General features: G+C 22.5%; 8 protein-coding genes across 8 annotated transcripts; 4 read left to right on the forward strand and 4 right to left on the reverse strand.

Annotated features, from left to right (window-relative positions):
• Positions 1 to 572: 572 nt before the first annotated feature.
• PVVCY_1103110 (Ran-binding protein, putative) lies at positions 573 to 3461 on the forward strand (the record flags this gene model as incomplete). Its single annotated transcript, XM_008626066.1, has 1 exon — positions 573 to 3461. One exon carries the CDS (start codon positions 573 to 575, stop codon positions 3459 to 3461), a length of 2889 nt encoding a protein of 962 aa, XP_008624288.1.
• Positions 3462 to 4448: 987 nt separating this feature from the next.
• On the forward strand, positions 4449 to 5432 carry PVVCY_1103120 (RNA polymerase II transcription factor B subunit 4, putative; the record flags this gene model as incomplete). The annotated part of the gene is made up of 1 exon (XM_008626065.1): positions 4449 to 5432. One exon carries the CDS (start codon positions 4449 to 4451, stop codon positions 5430 to 5432), a length of 984 nt encoding a protein of 327 aa, XP_008624287.1.
• A 991-nt stretch (positions 5433 to 6423) lies between these two features.
• On the reverse strand, positions 6424 to 7404 carry PVVCY_1103130 (ER lumen protein retaining receptor, putative; the record flags this gene model as incomplete). The annotated part of the gene is made up of 3 exons (XM_008626064.1): positions 6424 to 6770; positions 6923 to 7101; positions 7265 to 7404. 3 exons carry the CDS (start codon positions 7402 to 7404, stop codon positions 6424 to 6426), a joined length of 666 nt encoding a protein of 221 aa, XP_008624286.1.
• A 2414-nt stretch (positions 7405 to 9818) lies between these two features.
• Positions 9819 to 10325, forward strand: PVVCY_1103140 (reactive oxygen species modulator 1, putative; the record flags this gene model as incomplete). The annotated part of the gene is made up of 1 exon (XM_008626063.2): positions 9819 to 10325. One exon carries the CDS (start codon positions 9819 to 9821, stop codon positions 10323 to 10325), a length of 507 nt encoding a protein of 168 aa, XP_008624285.1.
• Positions 10326 to 10976: 651 nt separating this feature from the next.
• Positions 10977 to 11839, reverse strand: PVVCY_1103150 (proteasome subunit alpha type-4, putative; the record flags this gene model as incomplete). The annotated part of the gene is made up of 2 exons (XM_008626062.1): positions 10977 to 11186; positions 11309 to 11839. The coding sequence occupies 2 exons, from the start codon at positions 11837 to 11839 to the stop codon at positions 10977 to 10979; spliced, it is 741 nt and encodes a 246-aa protein (XP_008624284.1).
• Positions 11840 to 13293: 1454 nt separating this feature from the next.
• PVVCY_1103160 (proteasome subunit alpha type-7, putative) lies at positions 13294 to 14343 on the forward strand (the record flags this gene model as incomplete). The annotated part of the gene is made up of 4 exons (XM_008626061.2): positions 13294 to 13551; positions 13688 to 14014; positions 14104 to 14193; positions 14293 to 14343. The coding sequence occupies 4 exons, from the start codon at positions 13294 to 13296 to the stop codon at positions 14341 to 14343; spliced, it is 726 nt and encodes a 241-aa protein (XP_008624283.1).
• Positions 14344 to 14756: 413 nt separating this feature from the next.
• On the reverse strand, positions 14757 to 16277 carry PVVCY_1103170 (conserved Plasmodium protein, unknown function; the record flags this gene model as incomplete). Its single annotated transcript, XM_008626060.2, has 1 exon — positions 14757 to 16277. The coding sequence occupies one exon, from the start codon at positions 16275 to 16277 to the stop codon at positions 14757 to 14759; it is 1521 nt and encodes a 506-aa protein (XP_008624282.2).
• Positions 16278 to 17138: 861 nt separating this feature from the next.
• PVVCY_1103180 (conserved Plasmodium protein, unknown function) lies at positions 17139 to 18158 on the reverse strand (the record flags this gene model as incomplete). Its single annotated transcript, XM_008626059.1, has 1 exon — positions 17139 to 18158. The coding sequence occupies one exon, from the start codon at positions 18156 to 18158 to the stop codon at positions 17139 to 17141; it is 1020 nt and encodes a 339-aa protein (XP_008624281.1).
• Between the last annotated feature and the right edge of the window lie 430 nt (positions 18159 to 18588).

Consider the following 18588-nt stretch of genomic DNA (forward strand, 5'->3'; position numbering starts at 1 on the left):
TTCATTCCCGTTTTAATATGATGGATTGTAAAATTGGCAATAAACTCTATCCTATATATATTTATTTATATATGATACGATAATATGTATATACATATATTCCTCTACCATTTAGGGCGGTGAAAAAATTGTATACCCTAATTTTATATTTTATTATTCCTTTTTTTTTTTTTTAATTTATTATTTTTGTATTTTTTTTTCTTTATATTTGGCAAGTTCAATTATTATTTAATTACATATAAAGAAGATTAAAAAAAATTGTAAAAAAAAAAATATTTGACATGCAAGAGTATGGGGAAAATATAAATACAAAACACATTGCAATTATATGCATTATTTTATCGTAAAAAAGTTAAAAAAAATAAAAAAAGGAATAAATACTAAGCCTAGTTAATAATATTATATGAGGAAAATTATCACAGCATGGTGAATTTAAGCCCTTGAGAGTGTGTTGAAAAGTTTAATGAATAAATGTAGGGAATGTATACATAGGATAATACGAGGCAAAGAAAGTGACAATACGATCTTGATGAAATTACAAAATTGTTTATATATAATCCTCTAAACATATCATGTCATCAAAAAATCGAAAGTACGGGGACAACTATAGAGATGATGATTACTATTATAGAGATAAAAATGAAAAAATAAAAAGTAATTGGAATAGTGAATATGATAAAGAAAGGGGGAATCGAAGAGACAGAGAAAGAGAATATGATAGAGAAAACTATGAATATGCCAATAAAAAACGGAGAGGATTTAGAGATCATTCTAGTCATAAAAACTATGGCAATTATCATGATCCACAAAATTATGACAAACATAATAGTAACAAAAATAATAACTACCATGATTTTGAAAATAAAAGACGAAATAATTTTGATGGATATTATCAAAATAATAATGAAAGAAAATATGATAAACATTATGGAACAAATATAAAAGATAGAGGAAGAAAAAGATCTCGAAATAATAATAGTGGAACTGAAAATGATAGTGATTATTCTTTAAGATCAAATAGTGAAGCACGTTATACACATTCAGATAAAAATAGAAAATATAAACAAAATAATAAAGAATATGATGAACATAAAAATTATTATGTAAATGATTATAATGTAAAATATTTCAAAAATTTAGATGAACATTTAGAAAAACGACCTACTGTAGAATTATCAAGATTCATTTTTATTTACAAAATATCTAATGATATAACAGAGGAAGAAATAGATGAAGTAATAAGAAATATAGCTATTCATCATGCTTTTTCCTTACCTGTTAATATATATATAAATAAATTATCTTATTTTTCAACAAGAGATGAATTATTTGTAAGAGAAAATTTAGAATTTTTAAAAAATAATTTTTATTTTAATTATATACATCAACATAATATAATAAATTCACAAGTTGAAAATCTAATTAATGATGATACTTGTTGTATTATTGAATTCCCATCAAATGAAGCTAGTAGAAAATTATTTTCACTTTATGAGCATACTAATTATTCAATTAAAATTAAAAATAATTTAACTTCATATATATTCCCATTATTTAAATTAAAAAAAAAAAATAATAATATATCTGAAGAAAAACATACATTAAAAAAAGCTAGTGATTGGATATGTTCGTCTTGTAACTTTTTAAATTTTTCTCGACGAGTAACATGTCATTTATGTAAGGCAGAAAAAACAGCAGACGCCAAATCAGTAGATAGTGAAAAGCAAACAATTGCATCATCCTTTTTTTTAAATCATAATACTATTTTAAACAATCAAAATAGTAACATAAATGCAAATTATTTTGCAAAATTTATTGGAAATAATGAAAAAAACACAAATGACGCACCAAATAATATTCATATAAAATCTGCACACACTATTAATGAAACTGTAGGGAATAATATTAATGTAACTGATTTTGCAAAGCATACAGATTATTCTCATTTAAAAAATGAGGAAAAGGAATTAGAGCACAGTGAAAAATATATCCAAGGATATAATAATCCATTGGTCTATCCCCATAATACCCAATTTGAATTCCTTAGTAATAATAAAAATGTAGAAAAAGGGACACAACAAATTCTGAACGACAAGGAAAAAACGAATATGTTAATTTTAAAAGATATAGATGGAAATATATCAAATAAAGATATATTAACATTTTTAAATGAAATGTTTGAAAAAAGAAATGTTAAGTATTTATATCTTTTTAATGATATTAAAGGATCAAATAAAAGAAAAGGTTTTTGTGTTATTGAATTTAATAATGAATTTTCTGCTGAAAAAATGATGAAAGAATTAGATGGAAATTATTATGTTAAATTTCAAAATAATTATTTAAAATTAGATTATATATATGAAAAAGAAAAATCTGCTTTTTTTGAGTGTATACAGCTAGCTAAACTAAATATTCATAAATCATCTGCTTCTCAAATTAACAATTCTATATCTTATTTTAATTTTTTTATAACCTATTTAGAAGCAATATTAAATAGTAATATTATTAATTATACATATTTTTTAGCATGGTCATCACAAATTATTATTTTAAAAAATGAAAAGCCACAACTTAGTGAATTCTTTTTCGATTATAATAGTAAATATTATTACCATCCAGTTTATCAAATATATTTTGACAATAATACATCATTTTATATGTCTTTAGCAAATGGATATTATATATGGAATGATACTTTAAAGTGTCTTGTTCGATTTTATATGGATAATTCTCAAACAAGCTATGAAACTAATAACGAGCATAATTATGAGGCAGAACTTGGTGGTGGCCAGGCTTCTACTAAAGAAAATGTAGACACACATCAAATTAATAAAAATGACAAAGAGATAAACAATCGTGGAACTAGTGAAAATAACAACATTACTATGAAAATATCAAGCCTTGTTCAAAAAGCTAAAATGATTGCTCTTGAATCAAAAAAAAATATGGAAAAAATGAATATAAATGAAACTAGTAATAGTTTTGAAAAAAATAAAAAACAAAATGATATAATTAAAAAACATTTTTCAACAGATTCTGCCGATGATGATAATGATTCATCAGACCTCGAAGAATTAAAAAAAAAAAAAGGATACTATAATAATAACACTATTAATAACTCTAAATTTGATCAAAAATCTAAACATGAAAATAATTATAAGGAAACTCATGGAAAATTATACAATGATAAAACAGTAGGAAATATAAATAATTATAGCAACTATAATGAAAATATTAGCAATATAAAGGATGGGAACTCAATTACTAATACTGGAATTACTAACAATTTTAATGACATAAATAATATTAATCAACATCAAGAAAATATTGTTGATTTAAATATTTGTTTTATATGTTTGAGAAAGTTTGAAAACTCAGCAATTCTTCAAAAACATATAGATATGTCATCATTGCATAAAAAAAATATTCAATCATTATCCGATGTTACACCTGTTAGTTAAAATTGATTATTCGGTTTTTCTATGATTGCTTTGTCATTTTGATTATTTCTTTTTTTTTGTCACTTTGTCACATTTTTATTTTTTTAATTTTACTTTTTTCATGTCTATTTTTTTACGTCTTTTTAACTTTTTTTAACATTTTATATTTGTAATAAGCAATCATATTATGCATACCTTACTTCCCATATACAATACTTATATGCATTTATAAGGATTAACAAAATGAGGGGGAAATTTCATAGAGGATGTATATATTTTTCAAATAAAGGACATGGAATTTTGCAAAAAAAATAATAACCCATACATATTTTAAATTAAAAAAAAAGTTAATGGTTCTTTATATATCTATACTTTTTATGTATATATAATAAGGATGTTGTATTTAGAGCTATATGCTTATAAATTAAAAAAAAATTATGTACAGTATACCATTTTTTCTTCCTTTTTACTTTATTAGTAACGTTAAAAAGTATATAAAAATACAGGAAAATTTCTTATCATTATTAGTGATAGCTTAAATTATATATTGGGTGTATTGCAGGTGTAATAATATAGATATATAAAACTGGGGTAAATATATAAAAAATTATTATATGTGTATGTAGTTTTTTTAATATTTTCTTTATTATTTATTCTTGTATTTTTTCACCATTTTATTTTTTCCCTAATTCCTTATACATTCTTTATCCAGTAAAGTTGGTGCTTTATATACATTATGAACATGTCAGAAAAAAAAATATAATATTCATAATTATATTATATAAATTCTGAACGTACATGTATATTACAGTTTTATAAAAAAAAAATAAAAATATACATAAATAGGTTGGAATAATTATATTATATATTATTTGTAAAAAAAACATGCTAGCTATAGGCCCATAGTTATTTTCACTAGCTATATGTAATACAATTTTTAGCATATGAGTTTAATAAATTTATAGACTGAAAAAAAAATATATTCCTTTTTTTAACAACGAATAAATAATGCACAAGAATGAAGAAGTTGATGGAACAAATGGGGAAAGCGTGAAGGATAAAAAGCTGGCTATGAGCCACTTAATTTTAGTAATTGACGTAAATTTTTTGATATGGAGCCAAGGATTAAAAATAAAGTTTGATAAGAATAATATAAAAACTGTAAAATTGTCTCAATTTTTAAAATCCGTTTTTCAATTTACGCGATTTTATTGTTTTATGAGCAGTTCAGAAAGAATATGTATAATAGCTACCTGTTCAGGTAATTCAAAAATAATATATGAAAATTATATATCTTATACAAAAAATAATTTAACAGAAAATGATTATTGTACTAATGCGTATGACAAGTTAATAAAATTTATTAAAGATAATAATAATAATAGCAAGACCTATGAAATGGTTGAAAGTACATTATCATCAGCATTAGCAATTGCATTGTGTTATAATAATAGAATATGCAATTTATATGAAAATATTAATTCGAGAATATTTTTACTTGATATATCAAAAAGCCATTTTTATACAAATCAATATACACAATTAATGAATATAGCATATAATGCTAAACGAAATAATATAATAATTGATGTTTTTTCTCTTAATCATAAAACTCAAATACTTGAACAGATTTGTAATATTACTAATGGGTTATATATAGATAATAGTATTTTTTTAAGTATTACTTGTGGTGATAATGTTGAAGATATATTAACACAAACAATAATGTTTTGGTTTTTACCTTCTACTCATTCCAGAAAATATTTTTCAAATACTTATTTAAATGAAGATACTAATATAGCTGTCTGTACATGTCATAATAAACAAATTGATATAGCTTATATATGCTCATGCTGTTTGGCTATTTATTGCTCTGAAAAAGATTCTCAAACAAATAAAGAAAGAACTTCATGCTCTATATGTAAAACTCGATTTACCAAGGCTCTCTTACGAAATAAAACAGTATCCGATTTGAATTTCACGACCATTTAAGGGGGGGCGTATTTTTTAATCATTCTTAATGTTATTTTATTTTTTTTAATTTTTTAAAAATTTTTTTTTAATTTTTTTTATGTTTATATTTATACAATATTCATAAATTTGATTGTAGCAAACAAATTAAGCCTAAACATTTGACCCTTCAAAAATATTGAAAGAGCATACACACTTTCTACTATTACCCAATAGTGCAATATTTAAGTTGTCTGTATGGACAGGTAGACAACTATTTTTTTTACACACAAAAATGGAAATGCGTAAAGCCAAATATGGTCGCAAACGCAGCATATATTGTATACATATTTACATATGTATAAATATTGGAATAATAATTTTTTGAATTATTTTAAAAACATGAGTACGAATGTACTTAAAACGAAGTTGTACATATAATTAGAAAAAAAAAAAAAACAATGTATACATAATAAGTATGCATATATATATGCATTCTTTTAAATTATAAAAAAAAAAAAGTGAATATATATAACATATATTCATATAAAATAGACTAAAAAAAAAAGTATCATGTGCAACACTAACCATATAATTATTAAACATTTTTGTGTGTGAATAAATAAAAAATGTAATATCATTAAAAAATATGTACATAATATAAAGAAAATTACATATATACAAAAGAATTCTAAGAGTACTCCAAAATGAGTCAAATTAATTTGTTTGTCTTGTATTTATTTTTGCATATGCAAAAATTTCATACGCAAAAATATAATCGAATATATATATTATTCAAATTTTTGATTAAAATTATCAAGCTATTTTTTATAGATTAAATAAAACATATAAAACCATTTAAAAATATGTTTTGCTGTAACTATTATCATTTTGATATTTATGATTTTTTTTTTTTTTTTTTTTTTTTTTGGCTTAATCGGGCAATTATAATTATATCCTTCTTACAACTTATATATATAATAACCTTACAATGGTATAAAATTTTTTTAAAAATTTCAAATCATGAATAAAATCAAACTTCTCCGTTAAATGGTAATACCAATTTTTTTCCATACCATTTAGCAAGTGCAAAATAATAAAAGAAATCAATATATAATAATGTTTGTATCAATCCTCCTAACCATCCTACAACATTTATATATGGTTTTGCATCGAAAAAGTATCTATAAATCCAATTGAAAATATAAAAGGCACGATACATACCCATTGTAATAACATAATGCGATGTTATATTTTCAACTTCTCTTTGTTTTTCTAATAATACTAATTGAGGTAATATTGCAACACTTTCTAGCCAAATTGAAAAGGACCATAAAATGTTGTAAAGGTTGTATGTCTTGCATGTTAAAAGGCTCAAAACTGAAAAGGAAAGAATAAAATAAAAAAAAAAATGTACATCCCATATATAGTATGAACTTTCACACTTAAATATTGGCAATGTAAATTTATTTGTAATAAAAAAATATGTATATTTATCGATAAATTATTTTTTTAATCCTTTATTTATTTACCTAAACATGGAGGTATCAAATATTTTTCACTTTTAAAATTGTCGACTTTTCTGTTATATGTTTGTGAAATTGGCAGCTTAAATCTTATCAAGTATATCGTATATGCAATCGTTAGTATAAAGGTGATTTTCATAATCGTGTTATAAAAACTGACAAATACAAAGAACAGGTCTATATATCTGCAGTGAGGAAAAAAAATAGGAAAACATAAGTAAGGGTGAAATAACGATAATGTATGAATCGAGTCGATGCACATATATGGATGTATAGACGGATATTGCCTGCATGGGGGATGCAGACTTGTGATATTTATCAACCTTGAGAGGAATACATTATACTTACCTACATAAGAAGACTATCAAATACAACTCTTGCATACGGCATGATATTCCTATACAATTTTTCGATTTCTTTAGCTTCATAATAAGTATGTACATACTTACTAAGTGTAAAAGGTCACCTATCAATCGAAATATATTCATTTTGACATTAATTTATAAATATTGAAAATGATAATATATATTTTGTTAGTTTTCCAAAGTGATTATTTATCTTAATATGTTTAAAAAAATATATTAAAATATTTTATTAAAAAAAAAAAAATTTTTTCTTTTTTAAATATTTGTATATAATTATTGATAAACAAACAATTTGGTGATAATATTAAAAAATAATAAACTATATAAAATTATTAATATTACACAAATTTAATTCTAAATTTGTATAACAATTTTTACAAAGAATTATTTTATTTCCCTATATTTTTAATATTATTTTATTTATTTATTTTCATTAATACATATAATAGTATATACATAATGTTTTTTTTAACTTTAAACATATGTAAACAATTTTCATGTGATCATTAATATTTCCAAAGAGTGTATTATATTAATTGTAAAAATATTTTTATATATATATTTAATTAATTATATAAACAGAATAAATATTTTCTAAGCGTAATAAATTATCTTTCTGCTTTATTACTGCATTAAAAATGGATATATATATGTATATATTTTAATGTATATATTTTATATGTATATATTTTATATGTATATATTTTATATGATATATTGGCTTCACCCTTATTCCAACCCTTTGAATTTTCCTCTATTGCTAAATTTGTATATATATTTTTTTCTTTTACATATGCAAAAAAATACAAAAATATACTTTACAAATTTGTTTATTATATGTAATGTGTTTTATTAAATTATTAAATAGGTTATGCAAAATATAATGTGTCGAAAACTTTGCATAAATTATTTAGTTGGCAAAAAAAAATCAAGTAAGCATATTATAATGCATATATATTATATCCATGTATACTTATTTAAAATAAGTGAACCCCCCCTAATATACGTAAAATTGAGGAAGAGTATATTTAATGCAAAATTTGGTTTTATTTATTCAGAGTAAAATATATAATAATTTAATTTATATCTCTTATATATTTCATGTTATTTCCTTTTAATGATCCAGCTAAAAAAAATATTTTTTAAAAATTATAAAGGGCAAGGTTTTTAATTCCTATTTTTTACATTATAATTATAAATAATATATAATAATATTTTTTTAAAGGTATAAGATTAATCTCTTTTTCATATTTATGGAATGGGAGTAAATACAGCATACTTTTGTGTAGCCCCTTTGGGACTATTTAAATTGTGTGAGGATTTTATTTATATTGTTAATGTGAAATATGATTTCAAAAGAGGAATTATTGTTATATATTTTTTTCTTTTTTTAAATTTAATAAAAAATGATTATATTTATCATTTTCAGTGTGTTGCTATAAATATGTTGTTTTGTCACAGTCGTTCTTTATGTTCCCTTTTCCGCTTTACTATATTATTCCTTCAACATTAATAAAATAATTAAACAGTCATATATGGATATACCCAAGCTATATCAGGGTTTTATCCATACTATATATACACATACCTATCTTAAATCCTATGCAATATTATATTAATTCATTTTGTAAGCTAATAATAAAAGTTGTGTATGGTGGCAAATATGCACACAGGAAATATAAAAAGGAATATGCTTAAATAAATTAAGGAATTAAAAGTTAGCTTTAATATTAATAACCCTCTTAAAAACAATGTTGTAAATAACTATATTATATTTTACCTATCCTAAATATGTACATAAAAATATAGATAATAAACCATTGTTTGACAAAAATAAATATTCTTATTTTGTCAAATTATTTTAGAAAAATATAACATATATAGAAAGTTCAACATATTTTGTCTCTCCATTTTATTTATTTAATTTCATTAACTTTTCAAAGTATATATTTGTGAAAAAAATAAATAAAAATATTTCTCTTAAAAATATGAATAATTATGGAACACGTAACAAATATATATTCACATATATGCATTTATTTTTTATACATATTAAACGCCTTTTATTGTTATATATTTTTTTTATTTTTTTTGTTATCCTATAAAATGAAAAATACATTTGAATAATAAAAAACGACACTATTTATGAGAAGGATTAAAAAAAAATGCTAAATAAATATATGACATACCATGAATAATGAAAAGGGAAATTTATGTTTTTCCTGATTATTATTTTGATTAATATTTCCCACATTGTGATGTAGATATGAATTATATGTCCCTATATAATAGCTATAATTTACAAACAAGGGAAATAAAAAGAATCTAATTTACATTTGTTTGGCATATTCGTAATAATAATAATATATACATAAAACTGAAAACTGTACAAAGGATATAATATACTCAAAAAATTAATAAAAATAAAACAACAAATAGTCAAAATAAATAAAGAGCAATAATAAGCATCGTATAAACGAGGCTATATAAACACAAATGTAAATAGTAATGCTTAAATAAATGAAAAAAAAGAAATAATGATGAATTGGTTTAAAAAAAGTGAGACGCCAGAAGAACCACCAGTTAAATCCGAATATGATAGTTATGTAGCACCACCACCATTTGGTAATTATTTAGCTAAGAAACCAGAAAAACCCAAATCTTTAAAAAATGAAAATTTAAATATAACGGAATTTAAGGGTTTTACTCCACCACCTAAATTTGAATTTAAAGAAGATTCAACAGGTAATTCATATGATCAAGATTTTTCAAAATATACAAATAGTAGTTTTATAGACTCCTCATTTTATGATGATAAATCAAATATGCTTGATTTTACTTTAAGTAATAGAACTAGAGCATGTTTAGAAAGTGTAAAAATGGGTGTAAAAATGGGGACAATGGTTGGTGGAATTTTTGGAAGTTTGACAGGTTTATATGCATCTTTTGCTCATAAAAATTTGTTTATTTTTCCTGTCTCAGTTATTGGAGGTGCTGCCAGTTTTGGCTTTTTCTTAGGATGTGGAATGATAGTTCGATGCTAACAATTGTATATATCCATTTTGTGCTATAAAATGGGGTTTAAATATTTGGACATATATAGATAAGAATATATTTTCATAATAATTGAAAATGCTATTTTTCCTAACAAATTTATCAAAGCCTGGATCATATATTTTGTTTTATTTTAGTTTAATACAGTTTTTTCATTTTTTGTAAATTCAAAAGCATTGCAAAATAAATTATGTTAATTTAAATCAATGCATAAGTCTCTTAAAATTCAGGATAAAGAACATTAATAGTTTACTTATCCATATCATATATATTTTTTTTTAATTCATAAAATTACATGAACATGTGCATGTCGTTTTATATTTTTTATTCTTATTTAGACTATCGATTTGGTATACATAATATTTTATTTTTTAAAAACTACTGTTTGAATATAAAATGTATAAATCATTAAAATATATTTTTATAAATATCATGAGTCAGTTAATATTTCCATTATTATCACTTTTGTTTTTCTTTTTTAAAATTAAGACGCATAGACATGTTGATATGTGTACATATATCTATGCAGTTGTAAAAGGTATCGAAAAAAAAATATTTAAAATAATGTACATTAAATATTATAAAAACAATTGTACAAACAATGTATATGAAGAATTTAGGAAAAAAAAATTGTAAACTTTTTATTTTTTAACATTTTGTTGTGTATATATTTTAATTAATTCTGCTATTTCTTTTTCGGTTAAATATTTTTGGATAACTTTTCCGTCTTGATTTGACAAATATGCTAATTCAATTTTTTCAGATTTTGGGACTTCACTATCTGTGCTCTTAGCTAGCGTTTTTATAGCTAGCAATAAACCTTCTTGCAGGGTCATATCTTTTTTCCATTCCTTAAAAAAAAAAAAAAAAATACACAAATTTATATGAACGTGCATGTTATTTTGATGCATATGTTAATATTTACAAATATATTTAAAAAGTGCACACAAAAAAATGTAAAGTTTTTTATTACCTGTTTAAGAATAGAGCTAGCTGTCAAATTATTTGTACCAATAGCTGTAGCAAACCATCCAGAATAATTTCCACTAGGATCGGTATGATAAAGTTGATAACCTTCTTTTGTATCATATCCAGCAATTAAAAAGCTAACACCATATGGTCTTAATCCACCATATTGGGTATAACTTTGTTTAATGTCACATATTTGAACTACTAATTGTGCTACTGGCTCAACATCATTGTAATTATATAAATATCTTTGTGCATATAATCGTGATTGATTTATTAATATATTTGCATCAGCATTTAATCCTGCTACTCCACAAAATATATGATCATCAATTTTGTAAATTTTTTCAAAATTATTAGCTTTATTTATTAACTTTGATATAAAGACTTTATCAGCACCTAATATTACACCATCATTAGTTATTATCCCTATAGTTATACTTGCATTGTTTATAGCTTCAAGTGCATATTCTACTTGATATAATCTTCCTTCAGGAGAGAATGTTGTTGTTCTACTATCATATCTCCTAGCCATGTTTTTATTTTATTTTTTTTTTTGCACAAAATTTTTAATATAATAATAAATTAAAAATGTTTTAGCTTATTTAGGATATCACTTTGTACTTTAAGCTATCCTTAAAATATGCCAGGTGATATATTGTAGTATAGGTAATAGATACTTTATGTGTTAGTATGTATATATTTTTTTATTTATTTCAAAATACATTCATGTGTTAGTTCATAACAAGTATAAATAAAATATAGAGAAATTACTATATAAGTGTGGGATGAAAAAGAAAAAAAATATATCGGAATGTAATACAAGATAAATATATATATCCTGCTTTTTCGTGTAAAACTTATTTAAATGGTATATAACTACTGTAGTAATTTAAAGGGGCACATTGATAAAAAAAAAAAAAAAGAATAAATATAGTCACAGGAAATTGAAAATATTTATATGGAAAAATCCATGCATATATATATAGCATATTTTTGTAAGGTAATAATTAAAAAAAGTATTAATAGCAAAAATTAAAGAATAGGTAATTGCCAATTTTATTCATAACACATTATTTTTGTTTTGTGCTTTTATGTATACGTACAAACTATTTAACGGTACAGTAAATTTTATTAGAGATTTTTGTTATATACATTTTATTAATTTAATAAATAAGCACAGAAAATTTTGAATACACGCATAACTTTTTTTTTGCAAAACATAGCCAACATAGTCTATTATATGCATATAAAATATTTTTTCTAATTAAATGCTATACTAATCTATATTTTGCATAAAAATAATATATTAATAAATAATTATTAATAAGGTGTAAGGAGAATATAAGCTATTTTAGTTATTAATTTTATATTTTTTTTAAACACAAAAAAAGTAACAGAGTAGGATGAATTTTTCCATGATTGTAATTTAGCATTATGTATAATATAATTATATTTATTGTATTATATATATAGTACATAATAATAGAACATATATTTTATAAAAACACTTACACAAAAGTTATATATATATTTTATACTATTAAACACAAGCCCAGTGTTTTATTTTTATTTATGTTATATTTCTCTCTCTCTAATTACGCTGAATCTTGATAATATATATAGTGTTATATAGTAGCTATATATGAGCAAGGTATATATTCATAAATATTTGTATAACATTTTTTTTTATGATATTATTATATTTTCACTATAGTGTTATGTTTGATTTATGGCTTCTTCCTATTTATCTATAATAGCTAGCTATTATATGATTATTATTTTTTATATATTTGAAAAAGGAAAGAATAAAGATTTAAAAAATAAGCCATTTTTATGTATATCATATGTGAAAAATATTTTGTGCTTATCTATATTGATTAATAACATTTTGGAGTAATATATAAATATATCATTAATTTTTTACATTATTAGATAGTTAAGTAATTACAAGTGTGTATATAAAATATATTAATTAGTAATAATAAAATGAGTTATGATCGAGCTATAACAGTTTTTAGTCCCGATGGACATTTATTACAAGTAGAACATGCCCTAGAGGCAGTAAAGAAAGGCGGTTGTGCAGTAGCTATAAAAAGTTCGAATTTTGCTGTTTTAGTTGTTGAAAAAAAAAATATTCCAAAACTTCAAAATCCAAGGACAACAGAAAAGTTAGTCAAACTTGATGAAAACACATGCTTGGCTTTTTCAGGTTTAAATGCCGATGCAAGAATTTTAATCAACAAGGTAACTTAAAAAAATGTCATATAATGTTAGCTAGATCACGTACTGTTATAGCTCGTTACTTTTACTTATTATAAATTTTTCACAATTTTCATGTATGCTTTACACATGGCTTCTTATTGTTTGCCCCACTTTGTAGACTCGTCTGGAGTGTCAACGATACTATTTAAATATGGATCAACCTGCTCCTGTTGATTATATAGCAAAGTATGTTGCAAGGATACAACAAAAATTTACCCATAGAGGAGGTGTTCGACCTTTTGGTATTGCAACATTAATAACAGGATTTAAAAATAATAAAGAAATTTGTATATATCAAACTGAACCTAGTGGAATTTATGCATCTTGGAAAGCCCAGGCAATAGGAAAAAATGCCAAGGTTGTTCAGGAATTTTTAGAAAAAAATTATCAAGAAAATATGGAAAAAGATGAGTGCCTCCTTTTAGCTTTAAAAGCGATCTTTGAGGTACGCCAATCAAAAGTGTTGAAAAATGTTGAAAAAAGTTGAAAAATTTTGAGAAGTAACAGACATTTTTTACCATTTATTTTATACAGGTCGTTGAGTTGAGCAGCAAAAATGTCGAGCTTGCTCTCCTTACCGAGGGAGAATTAAAATACATCGACGAGCAAGAAATTAATTCATTGGTAATGCTAAAATGTTTCATATTTTTTATGATTCTCCATTTTGTCTTTCAATTTTTATTTTCAAATTTTTACTTCTAAATTTTACTTTCCAATTTTTAGGTCGAAATAATTGATAACGAGAGAATGCAAAAAAATGCCCAGAATGATTAAACTGGCTATCTATATATAACCATATATATGTGCATATTTTTTTATGTTGAATAAAATGAATTTATATAATAAAACAATTATTAAAAGTGTGTAGGTAGCAAAAATAAAATAAGTATGCCTATACATATGTAAGCCTTTACAATGTATACACACATTTTTGTGCATACTTTGAAATGCAAAATTTACATTCTTTTTAATTTTTATATTATTCCATTTTTTTCAGTTTTTGAATAATACTTTACATAATGATTTATTTCTCTATATTTTCAAATACTCATATTTACAAAAAAAAAAAAATAAAAACTTTTTGCTATTCTGTCTAGGAATTAGCATATTCAATACTGATAATTAATGTAGATCTTAAAATTTGTCGTAAAGAAATAGTTAGATTAAATTGTTGATAATAAAATAAGCTAGACTTCTTGGGTGTTGGTAAATATATATTGCTCAATGTTTTTAATGGGTAAATAAAACTTTAATAAATCCAAATTAAATGTTAAATCAACTTTAATAATTTTATCTATTAAATATTTTGATATGCTATCAATATTTTTATATATATTATTTATTTTTAAAGTATAATTTTGTAAATTTTTTTCTATTTTATTTTTATAAATTTTTATTTCTTTTTCCATTTTTTTTAAACTTTCTTCATAAATTAAAATTTCTTTTTTTTTTATTTTTTCAATCTCATCTTGGATATTTTTATACATATATTTTTTAATATTCTCTTTATGTTTATAAGCTGTGCCAATAATTTTTTTGGCTTCCTTTTCTCCCCTAACTAGCAAATCTATATAATATATTTTGTCTTTACTATATTTCATGCATTCACTAAGTAGGCAATTTTCACTACTCTTCATGTTTACTTTGTTTGAAATTATTTTATCTGTGTTAATATTAAAAAAGCTATTACAATTTAAACTGTAGTTCCTACAACAGATTGGAGAATAGAATGGATTTTTTTTTTTCTTTTTTTTAATGGGCTCATCATGTCTATTTCCTTTCTTTATGAATATGTTTGTTTTATTTATTATGTTTAAATATGTGTTATCATTAAATAGTGGTTTTATATTACTATTTATTTTTTCACCATTTTTTATTTTACAAAGATTGCTGTAGTTATTTATTCCTTGACATCCCACCTGTCTATAAAAATTATTAATTAATTGATTTTTAAAATTGTTTGAATAATCCAAATTATTATAACACACACAGTTGTTTTTTTTACATATTTTGTAATTATATAAATTTGTTAGGCAATTATTTTTGTTTTCTATATATTTGAATGATGTATTAAAATGTTTTACATTATTGTATGTTTTATTTATACTACATTTGAATGTGTTACTTTTTATGATATGGTTAGGAGGGTTGTTATAGTTTTCCTTACAATTTATATTATTACTTTGATCTATGTTTGTGATTATAAAATGTTTGTTCTCCCTCTTTTGAATATGATTAGGTAGTGGTATATTTGTCTTGTTATTTATTTGGTGAGTTTGTCTATTCTTTTTTAAATTAACAAGTTGACTGCTATCAGGTTTTATATTAGTAGAGTTAGATTTGTAAAGGAAGTTGTTTTTTTTTTTTGTAAAATATTTTTTACATATATTAATAGTGTGGCTCGTTTTGTATTGGCTTCTTTTCATTATGAGGAAATTATTTTTTTTATTTTGGTTTCCATTTTTCCATTTTTGATAGTCCAAATGTGTTTTAAAATTTGTGTAAAAAATGTTTTTCTTACTATTTGTCATCCATTTTAATTGTTGCATATCATTTGTATGTAATTCTTTTTCATGATTTGTTTTTGGATTTAATAAAAATTTTATTTTGCAAAATTGACAAATATATAGGGATTGGCTTATTAATTTATTACACACAAAAAAATGTTTACAATTTTTATCACTTTCTTTTTTACTTTCTATATCCATATTAAACCCAATATACACATGTCTATACCATTTGATATTATTATAAAGGTTTGAATAAAAGTAGGGAAAACATATTTTATACTTTTTTTTATTTTTATGGACTTTTTTTTATTTTTAAAAAATGGTAAGTTATGGGGAAATAAGAAAATATTGGATTAACGTAAGATAGTTTGATAAATCATTGAATTTGTATATTTAAAAAAACATAAAAAAAAATAAATAAGTTTATACTATAAAAATTTGTAATTAATATGGTTATATGTAATTGGGATACTTGCGTATGTACACACACAAATATGTAAGTTTGGAGTAGTAAAAAAAAAATTAAAATAAATAAGCAGCAGATTAAAGCAGCTTACTTATAATGATGAGTTGAAAATTGTTTATAATAAATATACTATATGTAAATTATTTATTTTGTCTTGAAGTATTTTATATATTCCTTCATCAATGTTGTCACATGTCTATATAGTTACTTTTATGCACTATTTGATGAGTAACACTATATATGATCAAGCTTGTTTATCATTTTGAAAATTTAAAGCATATCCATCAATTCAAACCTCGTCGATATTAAAATGGGGTATATGACTAGTGCTGTGCAAACTTTATGAAGTTGCAACGTTATTTAACTGGCTTATAAGATAAAAATGGATTACACAAAATTAAAAATGATAATAAAATATAATATAATAAAAATTAAACTACATAAACATTGACAACTGATACAAATATGATGATTAGATGGGGCACAAACAGAAAGGCGTGTTAAACATGCACGGGCTAGTATTATAAATAGTAAAATAATAAAATAAAAAAATATGGGAAATTTTATTTTATTATTTATAGGAAAAAAACGAGCTAGATAAGTCCGTTTTGGTTGTCGTTAAAATTGTTACTAATATCTGTAGTGTCATCATAGTTTATTTTATTTTTTTTTAATTTCATTATCATTTGATTTTTAAAATGAATGATCTGATCTTTTTTTTTTATTTTTTCATCTTGCATTTTAATATAATCTATACAAGTATAATACATATTTAACATATTTTTAAGGAATACACTATTTTGATATTCTAATCTTTTTATATGATTTAAAAGTAGAATTTTATCGTCATCATTTTCAAACATATCTAATGTTACACTAGAAATATTATTTTTATCTCTTGATATAACAGCATCATTCTTTTCTTTTTCAACAATATTTGAATTATAATTTGTAGAAAATGTTTCCTTACAATTACTATTCCTTTTTAAATGAATATCAAAATAAATATCATTTATTTCATCGTGATTGTTAATCTGTTCATTTTTATGTCCTTGTAAATTGGTGTATCCTCTACCTTTATTATTCCGATTAGTTTGTCTCCCATCTTTATGATGATTACATGATTGGTGATCGATTTTATAGTGATAGGGTTTCTTATAAATGTTTGACTTTTCAACTGCTTTGCTAAAAGTCTCTCTCTTTTCAAAGAGTTCATTTTTTTTATTACACATGTTAAGAATATAATTATTTACAAAAGCTCCCGATTTGAAAGTATTAACATTTTGGTCGATGTTTGGTTTGGTAGTTTTTCCCTTTGGGGTGTAATATGTGTGTGTTTTACTTTCAAAAAATAAATCATTATTTTCTTTTATGCTTTTATGACTATTATGACTATATTTTATAAAGGAGTTATATTTATTATTTATCCCTCTATGATTGTTGGGTTTACAATTAATTGTATTTACATTCTTATCTTCAGCAATATGCTCATAATTTTTACTATCTTTCTCTTTCTCATTGTGTTTACTATTTTTACTTTTTATATTAGTCTTACTTTTATTTTCATTGCTATATTTTTCTTCCCCAATATATTTATGATTTACATTCTTCATTTTATATTTTTACTAAACAATAGTTGTGTATATATTAATACATATTTTGTAGAACTCACATTTTTTTTTTTTTTCACCATTTTTTTTGTTCAGCCTTTTTAGCATGCTTTTACAAATCTCAGCATGCCATTATTTTTGTGTTTCAAACTTTTATCATTCTTACTTTTTATTTTATTGAATATGCAAAATGTAGAATGAAAAAAAATATGAAGAAAAAATTGTATATCTATAATACTGCTAACATTTTTTATGCTATATAAGCACGAGAAATTGCAAAAAAAAATGTTAACTTTCCGTTGTTAAGCTATATATACATTTATATACCATTTTAATGTGTATTTATAAAGTAGCGAAAAAATTTTTTTTTTTTTTTTTTTAAATTTGAAATGGGTATATTACTTTAAAAAAATAGCAGGAATTTTCTGCTCAT

This window comes from Plasmodium vinckei, assembly GCF_900681995.1.
Source record: "Plasmodium vinckei vinckei genome assembly, chromosome: PVVCY_11".
Taxonomy (NCBI): domain Eukaryota; phylum Apicomplexa; class Aconoidasida; order Haemosporida; family Plasmodiidae; genus Plasmodium; species Plasmodium vinckei.